The 24369-nt window shown below is 39.7% G+C and overlaps 1 protein-coding gene across 1 annotated transcript in view; it reads left to right on the forward strand.

The window, feature by feature from the left end:
* The first annotated feature begins 7432 nt into the window (after positions 1-7432).
* The window catches only part of si:dkey-112m2.1 (transmembrane protein 132C), a 162441-nt gene continuing 145504 nt past the window's right edge, over positions 7433-24369 (forward strand). The window contains exons 1-2 of the mRNA XM_005451342.4: positions 7433-8003; positions 8456-8647. Of these exons, the coding sequence (XP_005451399.1) occupies positions 8599-8647 (49 nt within the window). The 5' untranslated portion in view covers positions 7433-8003; positions 8456-8598. The remainder of the gene's footprint in view (positions 8004-8455; positions 8648-24369) is intronic.

Consider the following 24369-nt stretch of genomic DNA (forward strand, 5'->3'; position numbering starts at 1 on the left):
TTCCCCAAACCTTATAAACAGTACATTTGCATAATGACTGAAACCAGCCCACTGAGGGAACAATGGGCTGTGAGGTCAGTTCCTTAATCATAATTATGCAAATTCCTATGACCATTGATCAACAATCACTGACCAAAACCCACTGATCAAAGAACACACACCTCAATGGACCTCACAGCCCATTGTTCCTTCAGTGGGCTGGTTTCAGTCATTATGCAAATGTACTGTTTATAAGGTTTGGGGAAACCTGCAGTCAGCTGAGACTGAAGAAGTCACTTGGATGAGTGACGAAACGTTTCTCCCACAAAACGCTACGTCCAGATGAACAGAATCAATTTTTGGAGATCAAGATAAAACATTTATTTCTTTTCTTAATGGTGCTCTCATTTTTTATGTGTGTTATAAATCCAAGGCTCCCCTTTAAATTTATACACCTCTTTAAAAGGTAAAACTGACAGAGTGGCTATAGCAGGTTTTCAGCTAGAGCTTTTGAAACAAGAGTGTCAAAGGAACAACAAATATGAAAAGTATTAGGGCAGGAAGTTTGGCAAATGCGTGATGTTTTAGAAGTTGTGCTACTGTGTTAGTATAGTCATGATATTAAAACTGACAGAAATAGAAGATGTGAGGAATAAAAGCGAAAGAAAAGAAATTTTCACCAACATTGAAATATAAAAATAATAAAATCCATAGAGCTGTACTGTCAGCACTTGAACACACTGACTGTCAAGCAGTCTAAATTGAAAACAAACAACAAGAACTGGTTGACATCTACATCTACTACTTTCCATGGGTAGCCAGATCTTAATAAATCCATGCATATTGTCAGAGAGCAAGTGATAGATGTATCCTTAAAGGTTTTGAACAATGGTGGAGCTCTGTGACACAAACGACGCTTCTCAGAAATACATACAAAATCATCAAAAATGACCTTTCAGCATCCCAATAAATGATCATAAAACAAATTAATCAGGAGTAACTGTGATTTGAGGTTCATGCACCGGAATCACTTAAGTCAAATGCATAAAAAATGAATGAAGCAAGTATTAACCGGGGGAATTAAATAAGTATTTATTTGGTGCAGGGGCATATCGTCCATCCATTTGTCCTCATTAATCAATATAGCAGCTAACAGCCTTGCTCTGAGTCTGCCCAGTAGAAGTGGCAAGGATGTGATACAGCTAATCAATACTTCAGTGATTTTGCCTCGAAGAGAACACATGCTCTGTGAGTGAACCAGCTGATGAGTCCTCAAGAAATTCTAACACTAATCACAGGAAAAACTAGAACCGCTACAGGAGAAATCTTTTCTTCAAATTAACACACAACTTGATGCAGGCTCGACATTTTTGTGCATGTGAGCAAGAAAAAAAGAGACACAATTAGAGAGGAGTAGACAGTCACAAGGATAGACCACAATTAGAGCTTACTGTATGTATAGCAAAAATAGCATCAGGACTAAACTGATGTTAATGATATTGAGATAAGTGTGTGCTAATCAAGGTTTCTTTGCCAGTGTTTGTGCACATCGCCCACATCTGTGCAAGCTGTTTAAATTGGTATCCTGTTATATGAAAACAGCAAATAAGGAAGGGTGCGTCTCTTATATTTTCTTTTATATGATGTTTTGCAGCCTGTGTTAATTCTCTTCTCCCATGGCAACACGCTACAGTCAAAAGGAGGTTCAGGCACCGATGCGGTTTAAATGTTGTCATCATTTGTTAAAAGTCTGTTCGTGGGAAGTTTCATCCTTGCTTAGGCCACTTTCTCTTTTTAGAGTTAGCTCTTTACTGTGCTCTGTGCACAAATACTTTTTGAAAAGAAAAGGCTTCATCGTGTCCGTGTAGGTTCTCAGTCATCCAGGTCATGTTAAGGAGCTTGGGAAGAATGGACAACTCCCACTAGGGATTAAATACCTGGGACTCGCCATCACTTGGTTTTAAAACTGAAGAATCTTCTTCAGGAAACTTAAAGAAGTCCAGCTGATTTCTTTCCAAGCTCCTTACACTAAAGGCTTCATCCTTTTTCTGAACAGACAAATGTGGGTGACTTTCACTTGGAGTATATCCAAATATTGTTTGCTTCAAGATGAGCAATGAAGCTGGAAATATTGGATGCACTTACAAAACTGTGCAAGCAGAAACCTGACGGAGGAGTCAAGATAGATTTCTAATCAGGCCATCAGTAGGAAAGACTCAGCAATCAAAGAATTATGGTTTGTAATTGAGAAATTTGCTTATTTGTATTCATGCAACCTCACAATGACACCACACATAGCTAAAAAAAAAAAACACAAACAAAACACTGCTGTATGTGTCCCCACATTCAAATTATTCTTTTTTATTTTAGATTTATTTTTTTCCCCACTAAACAACTGAATGAGGCGCTCCTACAGAGATCACTGTGAACCAGGCTATTTATTTCTTCAGTTCTGTATACTGAAACAATACAGTAATTTGCAGGTATTGATCTCACCTAGCTTTACAAGACAGTGAGCAATCATTTTGCCTTTGAAACCTTTGGCTTTCAGGAGCACTCTGTTATTGTCAAAGTTCAAGCTGGCAGGAAGCTTCCAACATGCCGTTAACTTCCAGCTAAAAGACTGCTGGATTGCTTGGCAGTAACACTTTTTCTGAGAATGAGTCTGAAAAAATTTGACCCCATCCATTCGCACCATCGCATTATTTCATCAGGTTGGAGGTATTTTCCAACCTAGCACAGATTTAGGGGGAAAAAAATCCCTGTACTAGAAGTGGAAAGCATTGTGATGAGATAAATCAGCTTGACAATATGTTTCCTTCACTAATGGTTTTCCTCTAACTCTTTCTCTTTCTCAATGAGTTACATTGACACTCTGTCTCTGAACTCTTCGGTCCTTCATTTGCATCGAAGAATGCCTAAAAGGTGCATCTCAATGTGAAGGAAGACGTGTTTCGCAGCGGCATCTGATCTTTTATTCATAACGCATCGCCGTCATTGTGCGTCTGTCTTTCCACTCTCATTCATCAGCACATTATGATATTGTTTTGTTTGTGTTGCCCCTGCTGCGAGAAGGGCATAAAACAATTTTCTTTTTAAATCCCTAATCAGGTCAGCCTCTGGTAATGACCCTAAATTGTGTGTGCGTGTTTATGTATGTGCATGTATGAGAGAGATATTGGGGGGGATATTTAATCATATCAGTGCTTACTGACTCACTGCTTTTGTCTCTCCTTTACTCTTTAAGTAGGAGGGTTCAGGTTTTACTGCATTATGAAGAAAATACATGAACTGCTGTATCTTTTGTTGTAAAACCTTAACAATGGAGCTGGGCTCACAGCTAACCAGCTCAATTTAACATTTATAGAGAAGGTGCAGTGCGATTAATACTCCACTCAGCCTTTACACTCACCGTTTAGGATTCTTTCGGCATCGCCACTTATGCTGCTCCGTTATGATGTATGGGTCACTGACAGAAGAGATGCTTTTCTTCATTCCACTGCTGCATAAGAAGCCAGATAGACTTACCTGAGAACGGAACTGAACCGCACCAAAGAAATACCACATTAGGTGTTTACCAATGGATCTCAGCTCACAGGAGCTTTAGTTGTAATGCCAGCAGTATAGCCAAACAGATCGAACACGGCGTATTATCCAAGGCTGGCAGAATGCTGTCAAATACATGACTGCATGCAAATTCGCACTGCAAGGTCTGTGCACTTTAACGGTGCCTATGCCAGACAGACGACCCTGTAAAAAAGAGATGAGACTCTGAGTCGTATTTATCAGAGTTGACTTGAAAACTTGTAAGGACTGTTGTAAACCAGACACAAGCATCTTAAGTGTCTTGTAAAAATGATAATTTAAGACATTACATTACAATCTAACTTGGGGTGGAGGGAAGACCCCCTCCACCCCAGCAGCAAAACAAAGCTCTGCACAGTGTGGCTCCTGCACTTGCCTCCAAAATGTTGAGAATATCTGCAATTCTTTATGATTGTAAGCACAAAAAGAATCATTTATTCAATTATTTAATTTATAAAAAACGATAAAATGCCACTCATACATACTCAGGCAGGAGTGTTTCGTTTTTGCTTCATAACTGGGTCTTTTTTAGGCAAGAAAAAAAATCTACATTAATATGAATTATGAACTCATACAATGACTCACTCCTTTGCAAAGGTAATTATCCCGCCAGACGCAAATGCTCTTCTCCTCTGATGCAGTGTGCATGCAGTCAGGTTGATAAGCATGGAGGAGCCTGAAGAGAAAAGAAGGTTGTTATATTAGGACATTATATGGATATTATTACTTGAGAAAAGTAAGAATTACAGAATGCTTACTGCTGACTTATGTGATATTCCATTACATTGTGAATTGCCACCTTTGTGTGTTCCATGAATTGACACATTCCCATAATATATTGATATGCACAAATTGCATAAATTTGTGCACATCAATATGTGATAGCAAAGTCTTACTGAGATTACCTCCATATATTTTATGCACAAATCGCATAAAAATTTGATGCACAAATTGTATAAAATTTTTATGCACCAATTTTAGGCACAAATTGGTGCATAAAAATGAGCCATAATGCAGTAACTGAAGGATATGATGCTTGAAATATCCACGAGGAGGCCCTCTGGATGCCAGTTTTATGCATCCATGCCAATGTTCCATTAAAACCTACACAAATGTGTACTGCTGTCAGGACATAAAAAGTTCCTGAACTTAGTGGATAAGGTAGCATGGCAATCATACAGAGGTCATACATATATGTCTGGACAAAAGTGTTGAGCCACGCCTCTTAATTTTAATAACCACAGGGACTCAGCCACCAAGCAGCTTGGCCAAGCACTGAGGTGCATAGCAATGCTCCTGGTCTCCCAATGTTCTTCTTTTTTTCTCATCTCTTTCAGCTGCACCCTCCCACCCCCACCAGCCACAGTAGATGGCAGTGATCTCTTCCTGTTTAAAGGGAATTCTTCCTTTCCACTATTGCCACCTACTTGCTCATAAGGCAATCATCTGTTTGTCTCAGATATTGCAGGGCCTTCACCTTGCAACATAAAGCACAGTGAAGGAACTGTTATTGCCTCGAGGTGAAGTATAAAAGGTAAAGTGTGAAGTATATAAATAAAACTGAGTTGAACTGAATGCTTAGAGTTCGTCCTTCTGGTCATGCCTGTTGCATGAGACAAACATCACAATTTTTGCTGCTCCTTAGAAGAAAGGGAAAAAAGAGAGAAATGCTAAGAAAGTCAACCCATTCAGTGAACCTCTCACCATTTTGCAAGCTGAGCTTGATGCCTTGAAGCATGCAGCTGTAGCAACCAGTCCCAGAACAAAATCAGGAGACGCTCAGAGCAAACAAGTGTCATCTCATGGGACTCATGCTCACCAGGAGGAAAACAGCAGTCAAGCTTTCTCCTGGAGGCTGTGTGTCTGAGCAGGATCATGCCCAAACTCTTCTCTTGCCTTACACTGGCATCAGATAATCTGTTTTAAGTGTATTTTTGCCTCTTTGATCATTTCTTTATTAAACACTCACTGTGCAAACTGTTAGGTGAAACCGATGACTTCTGTAAAATCCACAGTAGTTCAATTTTTCAATTCATGAACACCTTTGATATTTAGATAATATTTCTGATGCGTGTGAGTCGCACAGTTGCTCAAACCAGACGTTTAACATGTGATATGTTCTCATCAGGTGAACTTGCAATACAAGTACAATAAACTTCTCACAAGCAGCCATAAATGATTAGTTTAGGTCACAGCCATAATGTTTCAGAATATGTCTGCGACCGTAAAGTGAACAAGAGAGACAGAGCTTTGTGAAGAGAAGCATAAGCAAAGAGGAAGGAAGTTAGACAGAGAGGCTTATGTAAGAAACAATTCAAGGATACTTCTTTTTAGCTGGTGACTTTGTTTTGATTGCTGCGGTTCTAACATGAATATTGGCAAACACCTTCCGCCACTTAGCGATCTGTAAAGCATTAATTTAGCATCATTCAGGCATCCTTTTTTTTTCTTTTTAGAGTAATAACATATTACAGGACACATAGTGGCTTCTGTAAATAGCGTGCAGGAAATGATAATTATATGTTTGGATTTGCCGCTTGAGTGAAGATGTGACACGCCAAGATCCTGAAAGCAGCTGAAGCCGTACATCATCGTGGAAGTCAGTATAAAAAACCAGCAACAATAAAATGTGCCGTTCATATTTTATGTTAACCTCGAATCAGCTGTGTGTTATGGGAAGATCTCCTCTGGCGCTGTGCTTTGTGGGGAAAATGCATAATTTGTTTCTCTTTTGATATCTTATTCTACTTGAATGCTGCTATAGGAGCAGGGAGCAAGAAGCAGGAAAGGGGATAAAGGAGGGAATTTTTCTCCTTCAAACCCACAGGGTCCCTCCATTGCTCTGCTGATGGTCTGTAATCGGTGTTTGGCACTGATGTGAAGAGGCTGGAGCTGCAGGGTCACCCTTTTGATACTTTTCAACGTGACTCTGGTTTGTGTGCCCCATAATGGCCTGTTCCCTTTTCTCTTAAAGAATAGTCAATGTGAACACTGACAGCTTGGCCACTGGGCTTTCACCCAGCAGGGAACGCTGACTTTAAAATCTTCACTAGCTAACCTTTTTACATACTAACGAGAGTACTGTGGCGAGATTTTGGGATAAACATTATTTTTCTTTATTGATCGGCTCTATCCACTGAAAAAGGCAGAATAGAAAAATACATTTAAATGCGCCACCTTCTAAATGTCACTGATTTCTTTAACCCAGAGCTCAAGCTCTGATAACAGTAGTATTTATGGTGTCGTTGTGCCATGTTAGGTTGGCCATCATGTTCAGCCTGCAGCTGATCTAAGAAACACTCATAATTATGCAGCACTCTCAAGGTCTGAGTCATGAAGCTGAGCCAGGGCAGCTGCTCGCAGTCAGAGGTGTCCCATAGAGGGCACTGTTGGTTCTCATGAACGACCTGTGGCACAACAGGTTGCAGTGCTCCACTCTCTCTTCGCCAAGTGTACATTCGCTGTCCAGCCAACTTGACAGGCAGGAGCGGAGAAATGTAAAATGATGCGGTCTGTTTTGCCATAATTAACCAGCTGAACCTGATTTTTTATTCTTAATAAAATGCTTTAAATCTAAACGCGTGCCTCAGATTTCTTTTCCTGCAAGGCAGTGCACATGACATTGAGCTTTTCATGTAAAAATCGGTTTATTCCAAACAGTGTTAAATAATTCTTATCTCCATTCCCTACTGGGACAACTGTAATTAGTGTCTATTCCGCCATGAGTCACGTGTATATGTTCATTTTCGCCCCCGAACCAACAGCGTAATTACCCTGCATCGTGAGGTGCCAAGCTCCTTTCTAATGTGCCAACTTTATTTATTATGATTACTATTATCTTTATTTCCAACGATGTGGGACAGAAAGCGCAGTCGTCTCGTGATCTGAGCTTTAGAAAACTGATGGGACTATACTTGCTGACGTGACGCCCGCAAACCCTCTAATTTGCCAATTCAGCCAGGAGTGCGCGTCCCATTCCACCTCCCTCCACCTCCACCCCCTCAGTTTCTGCACCAACACTCTCCGGTCCACAACTACAGGCTACAGAGCGGCAACAGGATCCGCTTCACCACCGCCTCTCTCCCGCGCTCGCTCTCATCTGTGCACGCGTCTTCGCCGTGCGGAAAGTTGCAGGACTATTTGTGAGATAATACAAGTCCTGTACGACACTTAGCCCTCCGCGTGAACTACAAAGGCGATCTGGACCGTTGTAAATCCACCACTATGTGAAATACAACAAGAAGAAAACAGAATGTCTTACAAAGTGTTTGGAATTTTTTTTCGAGGATTGTTTTTTTTGCTGACCTCGTTGATTTAGGGGGAAAAAAATTATATATATACAAATTGCAGCCTGATAAGGAAAAGCCGCTCTAATTTCAAACCACATGCCAACATTGGATGAGACCGCGGCGCCCGGATCTTGTGCAATAAGAGAAATGGTAAGAAGCCAAAGAGAAACACCGCATCACTTTCACACACTTGTTCTTATTTCCTTTGAATGACGTTTGCGTTGCTTTATTCGTTGCCTCCCACTCGACAGTTGTTGAAAAAAACATGTTTATTTTCTAGAAAGATAGTGAGACTCTAAGCTGTTAAAATTATGGCACAAATTCAGCAGAGGTCTGCCAAATATTGAGCATCCTTTGGGTGCTGGGTGTGATTTGTGACAGACGGTTTGTTTTCACACGTCCCAAAGCACCTGTTTTGTCCTGTGGGTGAAAAAAAAAACCTTACGCTGAAAGAAAAAAGAAGTTGATTAATATAAATTCTCCATTTTGGGAGTGAAAACGAAAAATGCGGACTTTACTTCCCTGCTGTTTGCCCTCTGTCGAATCAAACATGCTCTGTGTTTCACTGGGGTGACGCTCTGTGTTCATGTCTGTGGTGGCAGGTGGTTTCGGACGGAATACAACAGTTTTGCTTTAAATGGAGAACTGCTCAGAGGGGATAAATTGTGTGCAAAGTTGTGCTGCTTTCTGCTGAGGGAGCTATCCATCCGGCTTCCACCGAATTACCACGAGTCCGAGGAGAGACATGGGGCCGCTCCGGTGGATGGGACTCACCGCTCTTCTCCTGTGCACAGGTACGACCCCCATGACAAACCACAGTGAGCACTTGTGTTCATACATCTGAACAAGATTTATGGGAATGAAAGTTAATGGTCATGAAATAAGAGACACTATAAATACATCAACCTTTGCTGAGTGATTTCATTCACCTAATGAAATGCAAATGATGTCCTTTCAGCCAACAGGACATATATAATTTATGAGACATATAATTAGCTGTAAGCTGTTGTGGCAGAATACAAAATGACGTGTAATATTAACATGAATGAACAATGACAGTTGCCTAGAGAGTGTGTGGGTTTGGTTGTTGGAGCAGGATGCAGTGTGTGAGCGTGGCACTGCAGAGCACCAGGAATAACAACAGGCTGCAGACACAACCCAGCAAAGCAGAAGGGATGCATCTTTTCATTAAGTTTGAGCTGATCTGCTCTTGGAAAAAATAATAGATGAGGGTGAATGTGTACTTGTGAGCGTGTGCCATTGTGTTTAGGATGCCTGAGTGTATGCATTTTACTGTGAGATGAAGCTTTCTGTGACTTTAAAAATTGCACAGGCTTGTGGAGAAATTCGATTTAAAATGCCAATCCAGGGAAAATCAGTTTAATCCAGAGTGTTTAAATGCTATTTGAAGCTCTATGTTGAACATCCTCTCTTACCTTGGTATAGGTAGAAATCATCTCTAGCCTCAAACACAAAACACTTACTCTGCTCTGAGTATTTACATGTAAATTTTTGTACAGATTTTTGAACGCAGACAGCTTAAAGTTGGATTCATTAAAACACAAATTTAAAAATAATACACTATTAATTTAACCTCATTATCCAAAGCATTTTTTCTCATAAATGACTATATTCAGGTAAATTAGGTTACGTTTACCTTTTAATAGTATGTAATGCTTAAAGAGTCACTTTAAGTTGTTGGACATAGCTAGGTTTTAGTAAAAGTTAAAGTAGGCTACAGTATTGGAGACAAAGTAGGCAAGGGTGAGATGGTCTGGACATGTGCAGAGGAGGGATAGTGGACATATTAGTGAAGAAGGCAGGTGGAAGAGAGGAAGACCACAGAGAGGAATGCACTGAAGGAGGACAAAGGGTTGATGTGACAGGGGAGGATGCAAGGGATGGAGTGAGATGGAGGAAGATAATCTACTGTGGCGACCCCTGAAGGAAGCAGCTGAAAGTAGACAGTAGGTTAAAACATGTTACTGAGTCTTCCTGGTTTTTTGTCACCTTCAGAACGAGTCAAATCTTTCTGTTTCCAGTTTTAATCCAAGGCAAATCACATCTTTCCTGGAATACAAAAGACATGAGCAGAAGCATTTATATTCTTTTAGGAGAAGAAATATAACTTAGAAGTGCAAATAGTGATAAATATTCATAATGTTACCTAAACTCTTGCTGTAAATATCTCTCAGATCTACTGTATCAAAGCTGCTTTTTTTGCTGAACCTACCAGAGCTGTGCGTTTTGTGATGCTGGTTAAACAGTGAATTTGCTTTAACAAATCTCTGTGATCACGTAACAGCTTTCCTCATTTGCTCTAATGGACTCCTTTCTAGTGATGATGCCACACCTGTGAATACCTGAGTAGCAAAAAAAAAGTTTTTCGTTTTACTGAAAATTGTTTTGGGGAAAAAAAACATTTCTTGAGGGAAGTGATTCTCCTCACAAGCTGAAAACCACTACAAAATATGAAGGTATCCAAAGATTGATCCATTTCTCATCAGTTTGGTCAGCCTCTTCAGGTGAAAGTGGAAAGGAAGAAGAAAAAACAGATCCTGTCCTGTCAGTCAGCCTCCTGCTGTTCACAGTCTCTGAGGATATTATGTCTCCAGCCACCTGATTGCTTTCACCCAGAGGTTGTCTCTGTGAGACGAGCACACTGACAGGCACATACTGTAGAGCATACCTACACACACTCACATACTGTCAGAGTAGCCATCAGGACATTTGGAAATATCTACAGCCTGGCATGCAGTAGGATGTGGTGCTGCCACTTTTTGCAGATTGGAGCTCTTTGTCAAACAGAAAAAAGTATCGGGGTGAAAAATTACCTTTACAGGGATGTTTTTTTCCCCTTCAATTTTTCATATGGCACTCTACCATTTAAATTGCCTTATTTGCACAATGTACAGTTTTTATTATCACTTACTCATCATAGCACTAAAAAGATACCTAAGTGCCTGGCATAAAGGGCACTATACTAAACGTGGGAGGATTCTCACTTGAAGTTTGCCTGCTCTTTGTATGTGTGTGGGCCTGGCCAGAGTCGACGGGGAAATTGGAATGGACAGTTGAAAAGTTACAAAACCAAAACTCATTCAGCATTAATTTAATAATAGCTCACTTGTGCTCTCACTTAAACACACACACACACACACACACACACATACTTGCCTTTTATATCTTAGCGAGGACATCTATTTGACATAATGCTTTCCCTAGCCGCTTACCCTAACCCTAACCATCAGAAATGAATGCCTAACCCTAACCCTCCACATTTTGAGCCTCAAAAATGCCTTCGAACTTGTGAGGCCTGGAACTTGGGCCACATAAGGGGCTGTTGGTTCCCTCAAGTATTGTAACAGTCGAGATTTTGGTCCTCACAAAGATGTATAAACATGAGCACACACACAATATTGTCTTGAAACAATAACAGTAGAGTTGATTTACTCATATAACAGTACATAATGACAGTGTAAACACAGTTTATTCACGTCTATTCCAGTCTATCATCAAACAATAATGTTAAAATTATATGATTCTGTAAAGATCATCATCTTTGAAAATGTCACATGCTTTCTTTCAGCATTATTTGTCCATGGCAACAAACAGAACAGTCAAAACACAACAGTCAACTTAGTCATAAGGATTAGAAATGTTTGGTTAAGGTAGGGACAGATAGCGCTTCCAGCTAATAAAAATAGAAGTGTTTCTTGCATCTCTGAGATGATACAGGGAAGCTTAGTCTGAATTGTTCAGAATTTAAAAAAATGACATAGAAATAGTTCACAAATTTAAGTGCAACAGTTCTCAATGTAAATAGAGCCTGTGGGGGGCTCTATAGTAGATAATGTTATTAAAATATTTGAGAAAAAATGTAGAAATCTCTGTGCACAAGGGACAAGGCTAAAAACCAATATTGAGTGGCCGTGATCTCTGGGCTCCGAAATCACGGAGTGGTCTCAGGATGTCTTTTAGTTTGTTGCTATGGGAATGCAAGTTAAATTATTACCGTACAAGAAAAAAATATGCAAAAAAAATCTTGGAATACCGCTAATGTTTCCTGACCTTTTTTATTTTTATGAGATTAATTAAGATGCACTTTCTGATTTCTTTCTGGAAATCGTGGACGAAACGTTCTTTGAGCTGAAGAGGAGAACAATTATTGGCTTGTTCAACAATAATATGACGCTACGGGGGTGTATTAGTGGGTAACTTAGGTTCCATTAATGCTGAATGATATATAGATGTTTGTCCTTTTCAGGGGCGGTTTTGAAGACTTTATCAAGGGGACGAGTGCTAAATACCATAAATATAATCCACTGAAAACATTTAATCCATTGTGGAATGAAAAATTTGACAAAGAAAGCTAAAATTTTATAACGAGTAACAACAGGAAGCATTGGGTTCATTGGTTCTGCGGTTTTCAAGCAGAGCTGTGTTGGAACAAGTGCATCAGATTTAAAATGTATGTATCTTATATTTTTCAAATAAAACACACAAAAATGTTTTCAACACTTGATGTCTTTACCTGCTTTTATTTATATTTTACTCAGTATCCCAACTATTTGGAAAAAGTTGTTGTACATAAATATTACACTCACTCTTCTCTTTGTTAGGTACAGTTTGCCCTTGCTTTCAAAACCACCTTAATTCTTTATGGCATAGATTCAACAAGGTTGCTGAAAACATCCTTCAGACATTTTGGCACATATTGATGTGATAGCATCACACAGTTGCTGCAGATTTGTTTGCTTAACATCCATGATGACAATCTCCTGTTCCACCAAATCCCAATGGTGCTCTTTTGAGATCTGATTGTGCCCAGAAAATATCCCCCACACCACCACCGACCTGAAGCACTGATAAAAAGCACGATGGATAACTGCTTTCATGCTGTTTACACCAAACTACTACTCTCTGAATATTGCAGGAGAAATCGATGCTCATTAGACCAGGCAACATTTTTCCATCTTATATTGTCGAATTTGGTGAGTCCATAGTTTTACAGGGTAAAGGTGAATTTACTGAATTTCCTGTTATTAGCTGACAGAAGTGGCACCTGGTGTGGTTTTCTGCTGCTGTAGCCCATCTCCTTCAAGTTTTGCCGTGTTGTGCACTGAGAGATACTCTTCCGCAAACGTTGGTTGTAATGACTGGTTATTTAAGATACCGTATCCTTCCTATTGGCTCGAAGGATATAGCGAAACAAGCAGAGAAGACTTCTCTGACCTCTGGCATCAATGAGGCATCTTTGCCTCAAAAACTGGAGCTCTTTCTTTTTGGATGATCTTCTGTAAATCCTGGAGATGGTTGTGTGGGGAAAATCCCAGGAAATAATCAGTTTCTGAAATATTCAGACCGGGCCATCTGGTGGCAATAACCATGCCACACCTTCTTCCACATTCTGATGCTCAGTTTGAACTTAAGCAGGTCCTCAAGGCAATGTTTACATGGCTAAAGTTGCTTTGAGTTGCAGCCATGTGATTGGCTAATTAGAAATTGGGGTTAACGAGATCCACTTTGATAAACAGGTGTTCCTAACAAAGTTCTGGTGACTTCATGTTCCTTTTTTTGCCTTCTAGTTTGGCAACAGGCCGGAACCCCTATAAAGGCTTAAAAATGGTTCTTGGGCAAACATAACCTCTGTACTCCTATAAAAGGTTATAAAAAGCGGAAGGTTTATGTTTGAAAGGTGATCCTCAGTATGTAAAGTTCAAAAGCCCCATTAAGAAACTCTGCATGTGCCCCCAGAGGCAAGAGATTATCTCCACATACTGTAGCTCAGTGAGTTTCGATGCTGTTGTCACAATATATTCCATCAGGAACTTTAGTCAGTTCAGCTTCATTGACAGTTGTTGTGATAGCATAATTAGAGTTTGGTGAAGTTCAAGCATCAGTTGCTGTTGCCTGCTGCGTCAAATTTCACGGATGCGTTTTCGTTACCCTGATAAATTTTTATCTTCACGTCAGAGGTAATGCTTTTACAGCGCTCGTGCCGACTTGCTCAGTCAACGTCTGTATATTCTTTTTTCCTGTAACTTTTTCACGATTTTGAAATCGCAAATTAAAGCTCGTACTGACATCAGCTGATTTAAGCAAACAGTGTCTTCGCCACTTTTAGATGCCAAAGTGTATTTGACAGGGATTAAAGTCATTCTATGGGGTGTTTTTAGAAACAGGCCAAAAGCTGAGTTAAAACTGATTATCTCATGCCACTGTGAAAGAAAGTGAGAGCGGAAGAGCCCAAAGTGACCCTGCACACACATTAAGGCTGTGAAATCTAAACTGGCAACTACCTCCAGGATAGTAAAGTCTCATGGGATATTACTTGTTGGCTCTTAACATCTCCTGGATTAATTCTGGGAGGGAGTTGGCAGGGATGTGTGGTTCTGGGCAGTGATTTTACTTAAAGAAACAGCAGAGGCCTGTGGAATTAGCTGACTTTGTCGAAAAGTCTTATATAAAATAACCTCTCGTCTTTTCTTCTCCGTTTTCCCCTGTTTTCCCTCTAATGGGTTCTAAGTGCTATAATGGCGATAACCATAAAACAAAAACGTAGGTACTTTTTACTGAAGGGTTTGACCAGGAAGGAAAATATTGAGCGAGTCTTATTGAGGATCTTTCCTGGGGCAAAGTCAACATTTACCACACTGAAAAAAGACATACTGCATTGTTTCTAAAGCTATAAGTCAAAGGAGAAACACAGTTATTAATAATTTGATAAATCCATTGTAAAAAAACCAAAAAAAGTACAGTGAATGAAATGTTGCATTGTAAGTTGATGGATGAAGCTTGGGTTATCCTGCGTGGCACTGTAGTTACACGAGGCTCCAGAGAGGAGCAGCAGGAAATGTTACACCAGGGAGCCATATGTCATTTTGTATGGATCATAACACAGAGACAAAAGTCATAAAATGAAAAGAGATGTAGAGTTATGTTGAGAACAAATTGTAAGACAAACCATCCAAATTTGTATGCTTCAAAAAGCTTCTGTGCACCATCGTCTCGAATAAAGCAAATTGAATTTTATACGAATCCTTCAGAGAGCAGCAGAAAGGAATGCTACAGGAGGGAGCCATAAGTCATGCTATAAGTTTTATGTGGATTACAGCACAGGGACGCTAGTCACAAGATGAGAAGTATTGTAAAGGCTTGTTGCATATTTTTATCATGAAAAGATGGACGTTTGTTTTGTGTTTTTTTTTTAGCTCTAAACAGAACCGGTGCAGTAAAAAGGAAAAAGACAATCAGTTTCTGACCACTCTTTGCTAAGGTATGCTTATGCACAATCTTTTTAAGGTACTTAGCAGGTAGGCTGTTCCCGACATCGTAGAGGACTTGTCACAGTTCGTCTGTGGATTTAGGCTGTCGCTCAGTTGCTTCCATCTCCTCATGTAAACCCAGACAGACTCAGTGATGTTGAGATCAGGGCTCTGTGGGGGCCACACCATCTGTTCCAGGACTTCTTGTTCTTCCTGCCGCTGAAAAATATTTTTTTATGACTTAGGCTGTATAATTGGGGTTGTTTTTCTGGTGTTGCAGAATGGGTGGGACCAAGTAAACATGTAAATGTGCGCCAGTCCTACTCTAATGGGAAAGTAGTAAATTATGATATAAGTGATTAACCATACTATAACACTTAAGCTGCATTGCTTTTGCTTTGCTTTCATCGACGTACATTTTGGGTCACGATGTTCAGATAAATGCAAGTCCTAAACTTCCTTTAGCTTTGTTTTAACCTCTGCCAGTTCTCAGGAAAACTTTTGAGTTTTTAAACTTAGTTTTTTTGTGTTTTTTTCCCTTTGTGTTTTCAGCCTGTCACATTGCACCATGGCACAATATACAAATATTTTTTCGAGGAAAATTATTCAAAAATATCACAAATGACAAGTCTGAATTCAGTTTGTGCTCTGTTTACTTTACCTTTGCTCACTGACTGGTTAGTTTTGGGTGCCAAAACTTCTTGGTTAGGTTTAGGAAAAGATGCACATTGAACAGTCACTCTTAAAGTACAGATATCCAGGAATACCTTGTGTATGTCCCTGCAGCAACTATGACAGGTTGGCAGTATCTGATGCTCTAGAATAGGCATTTTGTAAGAAACACAACTGAATATTCACTTGCAGTGATTTTTCCAGAATAGAAGGTCCTACGAGGGTTCACAGGGACATCCAAAGTGCAGGACTGAATAATCATCAGAGTCAAAACTTCAAATTCTGAAGTCTTGTGGTTTGGTTTAGGCAGCGAGCCAGGTCCTGGATTTGAATCCACCTGCTGGCCGGTGTCTTTCTGTGTGAGATTTTAAAGTTCTTCCTCTGCCTGTGTGGGCTCTCTTTAGGTCTCTGGATTCCTCCCACGGTCCAAAGAAATGCTTGTTAGGTCAACTGGTGATTCTAAATTGGCCGTAGGTGTGAATGTGTCTCCGTGATAGCCCTGTGACTGGCTGGTGACTTGTTTAGGGTGTACCCCACCTTTTGCTCTAAGACAGCTGAGAAAGGCTCCAGCCTAGAAGAAAATAGATGGTTCCTTTGCTTATGATAGTTTAAAAAATGTATTATGGTATCATAATAAAGTATGTACTGTTCTATCCAAAACCATAGTTACATTTTTCAATGTTAGAGCAAATCTCTCAAATCTAAAAAAGTGCATGTGGAAACATAATCATAAAAAAACACATCTACTCTTTAACTGTTAAAAGATTGTGTGGACCAAACAATGTTTCTATCCATTACAGGCAAATTATTGTTTACCATGTTCCCCAACATTTCCACACATTATTTTTATAGCTTATTTAGGCTGTTTTGATGGCCATCTCCTGACAGTTAAAACCATAGACACTTTAATGTTCTGTTTATCGAAATTCTTGTTTTTCCTTGTTTTCCTTACATCTTACATGCTAATTCACTTATTTCTATCAAAGTATATGCCTACTGTAGCCTAAATCCCTTGGCTTTTTTGAACTTTTCCTCCTCCTCCTCCTCATAACACTCCTCTATAGAACTATCCTCACTTACTGGCTCCATCGCAGTGCTGCCTGAAAATGATTTCCTCCTTTTCATCACTGGAGTCTGTGTCTGAAGAGCATGTGGGGATTACTCTCAGCCTTTCTTTTGTCGTATAATGTGCTAACAGTGATGGCCTGCAGGAAAATATATGGCGCTGTCATCGTTTGCACAGAGTACCTGGGCATGGTGTTAACATGTCTTTGACTTTTTATTGCTGAATAACACGTGCTGACCAAGAAGGTGTTCAAACCGGAGTTTCATGAATTTAATTGCATTGCTTTAACCTTTATGGCTGGACTCAAACACAGGAGCTTATTGCTGTGAGGCAGCAGTGCTAAACACCGGCATACCTCCCCAGTATACGTGTCCTGGTTTGTACACTCTAGGTGACAGAATTTGACTCACCTGAGCTCTAATATTCTCTCATAGAAACTTACTAAAACTTGTCCCCAAACGTATTAAAAACAAAAATTCAGGGTTTAATGCAATGCTTGTATTTTTTCTTAGTTTTGAATTGAAGATATGTGTTACATAGACTGTAAGGTAAATATTAATCAGAACATAGATTAAATTACAACCTGTGAAAAAACCATTTTGACAGTTTTGACACCATCTATTAGGCAATGAATGACTTTTCATTTAGGGAGTTTTAGTAACTTTATGTTTAGGTTGTTCTTGTCCAACAGATTTACAGTTTTTGTCCATGTGGCACATGCTGTTTTGACACATATAGTAACTATAGCTGCTGCTTAAGAAAAGAAAGTTATAACACCATCAGGCTAAGGATGCTGTAATTGAAATTGATATTGACTTTTTTTTCTTTACTTAGCTAAAGGCATTAGCTAATATCATTAACTGTGCATGTTAAGTGATTGACAGGAATTGGCTTTGCTGTTGCATGGTGACTTTACAGTACAGTGACTTTCCATCACATTTCTCTGTGCTGAGAATTAAATCTACAGGAATATTGGTGACTCTTGTTTTTCCAGACTTGTGTCCACTGTAATTGCTCATTTAGTTGTATTTTCTTATTAGAACTTGTACAGTAATGACAGAGAATTGTGTTGTTCTCTTGACCTGGTGCTCAGTCTTGCCTGACTCTATCCTGCAACAACAGCAGAAATAGCAGAAAAGGTGTTTTCTTAAATAATATATTTTTGGAATTAGAAATAGGATTTGACAAAACAGATTTTTAAGGTTACATTGTAGGTGCTTTATAAGTTTTATAAATCATTTAGCTTAATTATTTGCAGATGGTAAATGGTAAACTATATTTTAGAATCTACTAATTAGAACTAACACATTACTTAATATTACATATAAATAATTTCATTATTGTAGAAGATCATTATGGAACTGTTAAAAAATGAATTTTGGATAATGTGTTGTTTTCGTTACGCCACAATAAAGAAGGAATGAAAAAGCGAGGGCCCGCTGTTAAACAGATTGAACGGGTCATTGCCTACATTTTAAATTTGACCTCACAGTTGGCTAGAACAAAATAAAAAAAGAAATTTTAATGAATTAATTATTGTAATAGTAAAACAGTCAAAGTTTACCATCTTGCCCACGTCTGCCTCCACTTCTGCAGCCGCTCTCTCATCCACCGTGCACACTGCTCTGCCAGATGTTTAATTTATGCCACTGCGGTTGTGTCTGTTTGCAGAGGCATTTTCCTATTTCTCTCATGTAGTCCTCCAAAATCCCACCTATATGGTCCTCAGTGTGAATGATGCTGTGCGTTGGCCGAATGCTGATTTGTTTACAAGTGGGCTGGAATAGGGAGGGGAGCGACAGCAGAGTTCATCACAAACACAAAAAATGATCAAAGATCAGAAAATGTAATATGAAAAGTACAGACGATAGCTGCAGTGGACACTGCCTATTGTTTTCAACAATTAATTTCAGTTAAGTTCTTTGCGTGTTATGAATTTTGCTCTTCTTTCCATGCTTGCTGATGGAACAATAAGCCCACACACTGATCGTCCCATATATTTTTGACACTTCACCTGCAGTCTCACCACTGCTGAACCCCATCAGTCTGATGCCCTTCTCAGCTTTGTTCCTCAGGCTCTAAACTCTTCCAATTTGGCTGCCCTGCTCTAGGTTTCACTCTTACACTCGCACATGAGTTTTAGATCATCAAATAAGTTTAAACATTAAAGATGAAGATAACACAAACAAATACAAGATGCAGTTTCTAGATGATGATTTCATTCATTAAGAAAAAAAGCTATTTAAACCCACCTGGCCCTGTCTGAAAAGGTAATTACCCCCTAACCCTAATATTTGGTTGTGCTACCCTTGGCAATAAGAAATGCAATCAAGCTTTTGCAGTAATTGGCAATGAGTCTTTCACATTGCTGTGGAGGAATTTGCACAATTGTTGTAATTCAGCCACATTGGGGATGGGGGGAGGGGGGTGTTTGAGTATGAGCAGCGTGTTTAAGCTCATGCTAAAGCATCTCAATTTGATTTAAATCTGGACTTTGATTAAGTCGCTGCAAAGCCTCCATTCTGTTTGTTTGTTTGTTTGTTTTTGTCTTGGATCATTGTTCTGCTGCATAAGCCAAGTGCACTTGAGCTTCAGGACACAAACTGGTGACATTCTCCTTCAGGATTTTCTGGTGGAGAGCAGAATTCATGGTTCCATCACCGTGGCAAGTTGTCCAGGTCCTTAAATAACAAAGCAATCCCAGGCCATCACACTACTGCCACCATGTTTGACTGCTGGTGTGATGTTCTTTGTATGAAATGCTGTGTTAGTTTTTCACCAGATGTAATAATGCAACAAGCGTGGCAGTAATCAGGCCTGGGTGTGGCACTTTCATTCAACTGAGCTTTCCAAAATTTGTGGTTAATCACAGTTAAATCATGATTTAATTACTTGTTGATATAGGGCCAGGTATTTTCACCCAAATACATGAAATCTTAATTTAAAACCTGTGTTACTCGGGTTATCTTTGTGCGATATGAAATCTTGGTAATCTGAAATCTGTGTGACAAATATGCAAAAGAAAAAGAAATCAGGAGGAAAAGTAGCTCTGACGTATGTCATAGCATATATCAAAATGTAAACAACAAGCATTGCTAGGCAACCAGGCATGCTGCAAATGTTGAGCGCAGCATTTTACATTGATGTGTATTGGATGGAATTGGCCATATATTTTATCCCATGCACCCCAAGAATAAAACAATTTAAGGAAAAGTCGAAGGGGTTTTAATTTTAACAAAGTCACATGATTTAAAAAAAAAGTCTTTTTTGGCAGTTCTAAAAATTGAAGCCCCAGAAAACATGTCATAAAGGGATTTTACTCCTCTGTGATTAACTCCTCTGTCGTCTCCTTTTCCAGAATTCCACAGAAAATTCAGTGAAGAAAAAAATGGATGTGAAAAAATTTCTCTCTTTTCCCACAGGTTTCTCTTTACTAATAGGATGAAACACAGCAAGGATGAAAGGGAGAATAATCGATATATGACAGCGTAATGATGAAATGCTTCCCCGTTTCCCCTCTTCACTCTTAGTGTTTGGAGGATTGGGATTACACCATGCCTAACCAAAGCATGAAGATCTGTGCTGATTCACCTCGACACACATAATCACACACAGACGCGTGTGCACAGAATCATTAAAGATTTTGTGACACATTGTAGCTGTGCACTGTAAACACACACACACACACAGGCACACACAGCCTCATCTCCTTGGGCAAACAACTTCACAGCCATCCAACTAGGAAAAGATCACACTCTGCGGGAGGTCTAGAGACAATTAGCATAACTAACAGAACACTCGGCACACACGCAGCAAATCAGAAGGAAATGAGAATGAACCTACCCACTCGGAGCATTGAAAGAATTTTAACAGCATTTTTGGCACCTCCTGCAAGACAGATTGACAGCGAGAGATCACATATTTATCTCACTTCACCAGCTTTGGTCCCATAAGACAATGGAGGTACAGTACGTGCTTTCCTCTCTTGCAAGTCTGTCGCTTGGGTTTCATCCCCCCACTGAGATGTCCTCACACTGCATCACTTGCCAGAAGAGTAGTGCAATAAGTTGTCAGAGAAAGCCAATAAGCGTTTTTTCTTTTCTTGTAGTCTTGAAGATGGTTATGTCATTTTTGCCAGTTTTTGTGTGTGTGAATGCGGCAAGTATGGAGGTAGAGGAAGAGGGGGTATTACCTGCCTAGGTCAGAAAAGGAAGCAATTCCCTGTGTTATTTTTCTTCTTCTTCTACTTCTATTAGTGCGGAAACAGTGCAGACGGGCGGCAACGTCAAAACATTTTTCCTCTTAAGTCCCAATGCAGTTCATCTTTCGAAGTCTCCTTTCTTTTTGTCTGTCTGCTGCCTGTTTTTATGCTCATTATTGGCTGCTTCACCTGAGTGTCAGTCTGCGGTGAAGAGCTGATCCTCATTATTTAATTTACCACCCAGTTCATTAAATGTTAAGAAACAGAAAAATAACCACTGGAAAAGTTCAGCCTCAGCACAAAAAACGCAAAATAAGAAAGAAAGAAAGAAAGAAAGGAAGAAAGAAAGAAAGAAAGAGGAAGTGGAGGTAAGTTTTAATTTCCAACTTGATAGACACTACAGAATTGAAACCTAAGGGCAAACTATTCCACACCTTTAGGAATGTGGTTCCCAAACCGGGACTCAATTCCCTTACCAATTTTCAGCAACACTGCCTCAAGAGAGGTAAACATTACTGAGAGCCCCAGCCAATAAAAAAAAAATGTATTAGCAATAGGACTTCGATCTTCCCAAACCTATATCTGTATAAGTGCTAATAGTTTGATCCAGTGAGCGAAGGGGAGCTCAGAACACTTCAACCATAGTGATGAATAGATTTAAATAGTCTGGCACTTTTCAGACTTAATAATTGGGTACTATTTGCTTTAGATTATCAGAAATGTGCACTAGTGCGTGTAACTTCTGATAGCCAGTGCCAACTCAAGCACAGATACGGTACATTTTATATGTTAATGTGGTAACTACGCACAGTTAGTTGTGTCAAGACGGTTCTTCGGTATTACTTTGTACGGGAACAGAGTATAAGGTCAGAAACAGTTTTATATAGTACCAAGGTTTGGATTTCAGTAGCTGCATCTATGTGTATCTGTGTTTCACTTGGCTGGCTGATACATTGGCCAGGAGAATGAGACACAGATATTGATCGATTTGTGGGCTTCGGGCCAGACCTGGGCTCAGAATTGTGAGCAGCCTTAAAAACTGTTATTGGTCAATTTCTTGTTAACATTAAATGTGCTGATGGCCAATTGGTAGGCCCTATTAGGTCAGAAAATTGCAGTCTGTGCAACAGTGGAGCAGATGCCATCATGAAATGAGAAAAATCTGTTTTTGAGCGGAACGGTGTGTGTGTTTGTGTGTGTGTGTGTGTTTGTGTGTGTGTGTGTGTGTAATAGCAACGCTGACATACACATGTCTGCTTCCCAATTTCGGTGTAGCCTTCCAAAGAATGAATCTGATTTGCAATAATCAGAAATGTTGATAAGCACATATGGCACTTATTTATTTTATCCCCCCATGTATTCTCTTCCTCTCGTCCTCCTCATCCATCCTGTGCTCAAGCCTCCTTTCCCTGCTTACTAGATCTCCCCACCACCTCCACCTTCACATCTTACTCCTAGTCCTCTTATCTCCTGTGGCCTTTTCCCGCTTCATTGATGTTTTCTCTTTTCCTCACATGAAATAACATACGCAAATTAAAGTGAAAGATTAAACAGCAAAATTTGTGATTTTCCTCAATGCACTGGAATATTTAAGACTGTTAGGACTGCAACTGTAACATTTCAAGGAAAACATAATTAAAAGACCCCCCAAAAACAGGGGTAAAGACATTAAATGAAGTTCAACATTTTGGTAAATAACTCTAATTTTTACTCTGTTTACTGTGTGTCTATTGTATATAAGAAGCTCCAGCAAGCAGCTAGTTAAGGTAGGATCAGGACTGGAAACAGGAAAAATTGCACATCTTGAAGCCAGTTACTAGTGAGCCCCTTGCTGCCTTATTTGAAACAAATAACCCACTTTGGTGTTGCATGGGTTATATGTGCAGCCTTCATCACTGTGAGGTTGTTAAACCACCAGGACCCAGCAGGAATACAAGTTTAGTGTGCTAAAGGTTGCCTATTTCAGACAAAGACAGGCTAACCTCCTACCCCAACCTGGGCTCACGGCAGTTCCTGATATAGTAACAAGCTTTAAGCTGTTTATTTGTGTTGCTGGACAGGAATTTTCTAACATTTTTTTGGTCCGCAACACAAATTTTCCAGCATTATTTTATTTTTTTGAACCCCAACTTTCATCAGTTCCTTTCATATGTACCGATCAAAAGGAAGAGAAAAAAAAGTAATCATGTAAGTCAGCATGGCTATCACACCAGAGACCCATGTTTGAGTCAGACACCTTATTTTTGTTTAATATGTTATTATTTACAAATATGTTACTTGGTTAGGTGTATAATTGTACGAGGTTAGGCATTCAAACTGAAAAAAAAAATATGGTTTGGGTTCAAATTCAACAGTTGGCTTTAAAAACCCCCTGAGCCACGGTCACCCGTGGCTCAGGGGGTTGGGAAGCGCACCTGTAACCGGAAGGTCGCCGGTTCAATCCCCGGCCTTTCTGTCCTGGTCGTTGTGTCCTTGGGCAAGACACTTTACCCTACTCCCTACTGGTGTTGGCCAGAGGGGCCGATGGCGCGATATAGCAGCCTCGCCTCTGTCAGTCTGCCCCAGGGCAGCTGTGGCTACAACCGTAGCTTGCCTCCACCAGTGTATGAATGTGAGCGTGAATGAATAATGGCATTGTAAAGCGCTTTGGGTGCCTTGAAAAACGCTATATAAATCCAATCCATTAAAACGTAGTTTTTCTGGTTGCCATGGCGATACCCCCCCTACTACCGCCATAAAAAGTACGTACATAAAATATTTGCATTAATCACAATTGCTTTCATTAAAAATCACTGATTTTTTGTGACCATATCATGAGCTGCCATGAGACTGGGTTGTTCACCCTGAAGTCAGTCTTAATGCTAAGCAGAGACGACTGCCTGCTGACTACATCTTCAACTTTTTTAACATGATTCACAAGGATAATGTCAGTTCTGCCATTTAGCTCTGTGAATTAAAAGTAAATAATAATTTACACCAGATAAATACTAAACCACTGCATTAGCTTCTATGAAGACATAAATAAAGAGTTATTGTCAATGCACTGACACCTTAATATTCGACCTGTTTATTTATTCTTGCGTCATCTTTGGTACTGTAATATTAGAAAATTATAACATAAACATTATAAAATTATCACAGATGTTTGCTGGGTTAGCGTGAGTCCTTGTCTTACAGGATCTGTAGACTTGTACATCTTGCTTTAGTACTGTAATCCATGCTGAGAACATTTACCCACGTTTTCACTTTGTCCATCGTGCATCCACCGGGCCGTCTCCATGAATTCATTGCCTTTACCAATTTACTCAA

This window comes from Oreochromis niloticus, linkage group LG7 (genome assembly GCF_001858045.2).
Source record: "Oreochromis niloticus isolate F11D_XX linkage group LG7, O_niloticus_UMD_NMBU, whole genome shotgun sequence".
NCBI classification, from domain to species: Eukaryota; Metazoa; Chordata; class Actinopteri; order Cichliformes; family Cichlidae; genus Oreochromis; species Oreochromis niloticus.